Source organism: Antechinus flavipes, chromosome 3 (assembly GCF_016432865.1).
Source record: "Antechinus flavipes isolate AdamAnt ecotype Samford, QLD, Australia chromosome 3, AdamAnt_v2, whole genome shotgun sequence".
Taxonomy (NCBI): Eukaryota; Metazoa; Chordata; class Mammalia; order Dasyuromorphia; family Dasyuridae; genus Antechinus; species Antechinus flavipes.
In genome coordinates this window covers 281,680,921-281,686,920 of record NC_067400.1, presented here as the reverse complement: position 1 = coordinate 281,686,920, position 6,000 = coordinate 281,680,921, and the positions used below count along the sequence as shown (strand labels likewise).

Sequence of the window (6,000 nt, the reverse complement as noted above, 5' to 3'; positions counted from 1 at the left end):
CTAGGTGCCTAGAAGGTTGGGTTGGGAGGGAGGAAATTCTTGGAAGCAAAGTGGTTTGCCCAAGGCTGAATATGTCCTTAGAATCAAAGGCAGGATTTGAATACATGTCCTCTGAATCCAAAGGATATACATATCCTACAAATTGTAGGATAGACAAGTCAGACTTAGCAGCAAGGCAGTAGAAATTGGTAGAAAGAACCCAGAGGCTGAATTGGGAGACACTTGATTCTAGTCCCAAATCTTCCACATTCCAGCTACATCTAAAATCTGTTCTTGCCCCAAAAATTAACAAATACTTATTAAGTCCCATGTACTAGGAATAAAAGAGGCAGAAGTGAGACGGTCTCTGTCCTCAAAGAGTTTATATCTTAATAAGAAAACAATATGACTTTTCAAAGTAAATACAAAATATATACAAAATAAATACAGTGTTTGATATGAGCATGGAAATAATAATTGGGAAAATCCAGAAACTTCTTGAAGATGACAACTGAACAGAGTCTTGTAGGGAGATAAGAGTTACAAAAAGGTGGAAATTGGGAGAGAGAGTCTTTCAATTTCCTACAATATTCAAGAATACTAACAAGAAGCTACCACTTAGAACATTCCCTAATTCCAATCTTATCCATTCATCTTATATGTTAGAAAGCTAAGGGGAAGATAATAATAAAAATTAACATTTACATAGCACTTTAAAGATTTGCAAAGTCCTTTAAATATATTATTTGATTCTAACAACAACCCAGAGTCTTAACCCCCATGTTACAGAGAAGGAAACTGAGCCACAGAGAGATTAAGTGACTAGTCCAGAATCATACAGTTGCTAAATGTCAGAGCTAGGACTTGAACTCAAGGTATTCCAGTATTGCCAAGCTGCCTGGGATGGGAAGAACAAAAAAAGAAAAAAAACACCAACAGAATTCTAGATAAAAAACAGGGACAATGCAACAAAGGTTTAACAAATGGTAAAATGATTAGACTGAATTTTTAATGTTGATATGTAATACATGTGCAACAAAATAATGTGTCACAAATATTTAGAAAAAATCATCTTGTTCTGCTTCTTTGGCAGAGAAGAAAACAGAAGCAATATAGTACTGAATTAGGTTATGAACATAATTTAGATTAAGAAGGGGTTTTTTAAATCAAAAACCTCTTTTCTGGCAGTTCTTACAGATGATCCTTCTCCAGGAAGACAAGAATGCTTTTTTAGTCACATAACTCTTTTCCTACCCTCCTTAAATGCTCTCTCATCCTTAATTTCCAAAAGGTTGCATTTTTTAGGGTGTCATTGGATAATACTTTTTCCCACAGTTTTTTGATGCATTGTAGACATGAAATGTCGCTGACCATCTAAATATAACATGGAATCTGAAACAAAAGAAAGATTGTTACTTGAGAAATTTACCACATCTCAGCAAATCAGGACACGAGCAGATAATGGAAAACAAGTAAGCAAATGACAGTGATACCACCAAAATCTTCTAAGAGGCTTCTCTGACAATCACTTGTTAGATGGAAGACTACTCAGAATATCCCTTAGCTCCAATCTGTCATCCATCTCATAAGTTAGAAAATGAAGGGGAAGATAAACTTGTTCTATTCCCCTGTTCCAATGTAAGCTCTTTGATCATTTACTAGATAGAAGATTAGGAGATTCTAAAAAGTGGTATGAGAAGATTCCCATTCTTCAATTCTCAGGCTAGAGGTATTGACTGTGGAGCAGTCCCTGGTTGCTACCACCAATAAACTAATAGTAAGAATAAGTATCTCCCATGGGTCCTCACAGACTGCAAAGACTATTCAAAAGCTGTAAGCAATATTTCTCCCTCCTTTTGGTTGCAGAACTGAGAAACTATACATTTAAAAAGTGAAAAACTACATCTAACATTAGATTTACTTATTCATTTATTTCAGATAACTACTTTTATTTTACTGTCTTCTGTGTTAGAAAAAAATGACTCACCTGGGAAATGTGGAAAGAAAGGAAAACAAAGATGACATAAAAACAAAAATGAAAAACAATAACAGAAAAGGACACATGCTAATGCAAATGGTTTACATTTTGGGAGCTGACAAGCAGGAATCCTAAGAATTTATTATCCAAATAATATGTCCAGAAATCAGAATGGAGAGAGCTATGTGAGTGAGTGAGTGAAGGACTCTGTGTGTATGGTGGTGGTGTGTGTTGTGTATGTGTTTAAACATAATAAGACTTAACCTATATCAGATTGTTTGCTGCCTTGGTAGGGAGAAAGAAAAACCTGAAACACAATGTCTTGCAAAAATGGATGTTGAAAATTATCTTAACATGTATTTGGAAAATAAAATATTATTGAAAATAAATATAACAAGGACATAAAATTCTAACAATGTTTTCCCCATCCTTAAAAACATCACCATTGTTGCTTACCTCCATAAGTTTTGGGAATCACCAATGGCACATCTTTTTCCACAAAAAATGTGAAATGGAAAATATTAGTAGTCTTGTGTTCTTTAGTACCAGGTAAAGATACTTCACTATGTACTCTAACTTGAATGTGGTTCTTTTCCGTAAAACAAACCTAAGGGAGTATTTTTAAAAAGAAAGAATAACTTAGTCAACCACATTACTAAGAATGGGGGGGAAAAAAAAGGCAGTTATAAAAGGGGAAAAAACCCTAAGATAAAGAAATTTTTTTTGTCCTTCCTTTCCTATTCCATTAGCAATTTCTCCTTCCTCAAATTATTTTTACTATTTCTAAATATATAGGTATAGATAGAAAATATTATTTAATTTCTCATTTCACACCTACCTGGGAAGAAAGGAATAGCAGTGATCCAATTTCAACAGGGCTCTGAAACATAATATCATCTACAGCAACTAGAAAAGGTCTGGTACCACTATTGATGGAAAAAAGAATTGTGTTTCAAAGATCTACACAGAATAAAGATGAGTACAATTTCTCTTTGACCCTAATATCCCAATGTCTTGATTGTGATGACCTTTCCTGGCCCATTATTTTAGGAAAATTCTAGTAAATGCTTCATTCCTTTCCTTACGGTCTGATCATCTTCCTGATAATCTCACCAACTAATCTGCTTCCTAAATGTACTCCTTCCAAGTTAAACTCCCTTACTCTCCAAATCTGCAATTATGATCAAAATCAACTCTTCCTTTGCTCCATTCCCACTCACCATCCTCATAGCTTTGAGGACCAAAGTGCCCCACTTAGAGCCACAATTTTCCCATGTGTGCTGATTTCCCTATTAGAATATAAGTTTTATTAAAATAAAGGCTATCTTTGTTTTTGTATTTCTATTTCCAGAGCTTAGCTTTAAGTACTTTAATAAGTACTTTTCCCATACATTCTTCTTTATACCAAGTAGACTCAATATTAAAAAAGAATTAATTTTAAGAAGAAGAATTATCATCATGTTGGAAAGGCAAGGAGAGTCACTTGACTCCAGATCCATCTCAAAAATCAACTTCTTTTCTACAGGTCTAAAAAATGAGAACAGAGATACTTTTCTTAAATAAAACTCAATTCAAGCATGTAACCTTTCTTTATTTAGGGGAAAAACACATTTAGACCTCACCCAATATTTAGAAGTACTATCAATATATACATCACAACTTACGCAAAATTACAAGCAGTAGCCCAACCAAGTTCAAATGCTTTTCTCATAAGGAAACCTCCAAAGATTCTATTGAAAATGTTCCGTTCCTGTGTTAAAAAAACACAAATTTATATGTAACAACACAAATCAAAGAAAGAAGGAAGACTCTCAGAATTCACAGATACATGTGAATCACTCATCAGCAGGCATTCTATTGATTGACTATTTTTCTTCCTAATATACAAGCATAGATCAAAACAATTACAATACCTCAGGATGGCATATATGTAGGCTCTTCAATTTTGTATCTTCCATCCATACTGAATCAGGAGGTAAAATTCGACTTTGAAAACTTATACTCCTGTGCAAATTAAGATTTGTTCAATTATTTCAATATAAGAATTTTATTTTTTCTGTTTTTTTATTAAAGCTTTTTATTTTTCAAAACATATGCATAGATAATTTTTCAACATTAATCCTTGCAAAACTTTTTGTTCCAATTCCTACCCCCCTTCTTCCACCTCTTCCCCTAAATGGCAAGTAGTCCAATACTTATTAAACATGGTGGCAGAATGTTTAAATATGTATGCATATATTGGATTTAATAATCATCTTGCTACACAAGAAAAATCAAACTAGAAAAAAATGAGAAAGAAAATAAGATGCAAACAAACAACAATAAAAAGAGTGAAAATGCTATGTTGTGAACCACACTCAGTTCACACAGTCCTCTCGCTGGGTGTAGATGGCTCTCTTCATCACAAGACCATTGAACTTGTCTACATCATCTTATTGTTGAAGAGAGCCATGTCCATCATCATATAATTTTGTTATTGCCATATAGAATGATCTCCTGGTCATGCTCATTTCACTTAGCATCAGTTCATGTAAGTCTCTCCAGATACCATTGAAATTATCCTGCTGATCATTTCTTATAGAACAATAATATTCCATAACATTCACATATCATAAATTATTCAGCCATTCTCCAATTGATGGACATCCATTCAGTTTCCAGTTTCTTGCCACTACAAAAAGGGCTGCCACAAACATTTTTGCACACGTGGGTCCCTTTCCCTCCTTTAAGATCTCTATGGGATATAATCCCAACAGAAACACTGCTGGATCAAAGGGTATACACATTTGATAACTCTTTGGGCATAGTTCCAAATTGCTCTTCAGAATGGCTGGATCCATTCACAGTTCCATCAACAATGTATTAGTATCCCAGTTTTCTCACAGACCCTCCAACATTCATCATTATCTTTTCCTGATATCTAAGCCAATCTGACAGGCATGTAGTGGTATCTCAGAGTTGTCTTAATTTGCATTTTTCTGATCAATAGTGATTTAGAACACTTTTCATATGCTAGAAATGATTTCAATTTCTTCATCTGAAAATTGTCTGTTCAAATCTTTTGACCATTTATCAATTGAAAAATGGTTTTAATTCCAAAAATTACAGTCAATTCTCTATATATTTTAGAAATGAGGCCTTTATTAGAATCCTTGAATGCAAAAATGTTTTCCCAGTTTATTGCTTTCCTTCTAATCTTGTCTGCATTAGTTTTGTTTGTACAAAACCTTTTTAACTTAATATAATCAAAATGATCTATTTTGTGATCAATAATGATCTCCAGTTCTTCTTCAGCCACAAATTCTTTTCTCTTCCACAGATTTGAGAGGTAACTATCCTATGTTCTTCCAATTTGTTTATAATGACATTTTTTATGTCTAGATCATGAACCCATTATGACCTTATCTTGGTATATGGTGTTAGGTGTGGATCAATGCCTAGTTTTTGCCATACTAATTTCCAGTTTTCCCAGCAATTTTTGTCAAATAGTGAGTTCTTATTCCAAAAGCTGGGGCCTTTGCGTTTGTCAAACAATAGATTACCATATTCATTGACTATTTTGTCCTGTGAACCTAACCTAGTCCATTGACTGACTATTCTATTTCTTAGCCAATACCAAATGGTTTTGATGGCTGCTGCTTTATAATATAGTTTTAGATCTGGTACAGCTAGGCCACCTTTATTAGCATTTTTTTCATTAATTCCCTTGAAATTCTTGAGCTTTTGTTCTTTCAGATGAATTTCCTTATTGTTTTTCCTAGATATATAAAATAATTTCTTGGGAGTTTGATTGGTATAGCACTAAATAAGTAGATTGATTTAGGTAGTATTGTCCTTTTTATTATATTTGTTCAGCCTATCCAAGAGCACATGATATTTTTCCAATTGTTTAGATCTGACTTTATTTGTATCAAAAGTGTTTTATAGTTGTGTTCATATATTTTCTGACTTTGTCTTGGCAGATAGACTCCCAAATATTTTATATTATCAACAGTTATTTTAAATGGAATTTCTCTTTGTACCTCTTGTGGCTGGATTTTGTT

At 33.4% G+C, this 6,000-nt stretch overlaps 1 protein-coding gene across 1 annotated transcript in view; it reads right to left on the bottom strand.

Annotated features, from left to right (window-relative positions):
• Nucleotides 1-345: 345 nt before the first annotated feature.
• ACOT9 (acyl-CoA thioesterase 9) overlaps nucleotides 346-6,000 on the bottom strand; it is a 32,368-nt gene continuing 26,713 nt past the window's right edge. The window contains exons 12-16 of the mRNA XM_051985108.1: nucleotides 3,871-3,961; nucleotides 3,622-3,707; nucleotides 2,796-2,883; nucleotides 2,414-2,564; nucleotides 346-1,371 (exon numbers count right to left, since the gene is read on the bottom strand). Of these exons, the coding sequence (XP_051841068.1) occupies nucleotides 1,289-1,371; nucleotides 2,414-2,564; nucleotides 2,796-2,883; nucleotides 3,622-3,707; nucleotides 3,871-3,961 (499 nt within the window). The 3' untranslated portion in view covers nucleotides 346-1,288. The remainder of the gene's footprint in view (nucleotides 1,372-2,413; nucleotides 2,565-2,795; nucleotides 2,884-3,621; nucleotides 3,708-3,870; nucleotides 3,962-6,000) is intronic.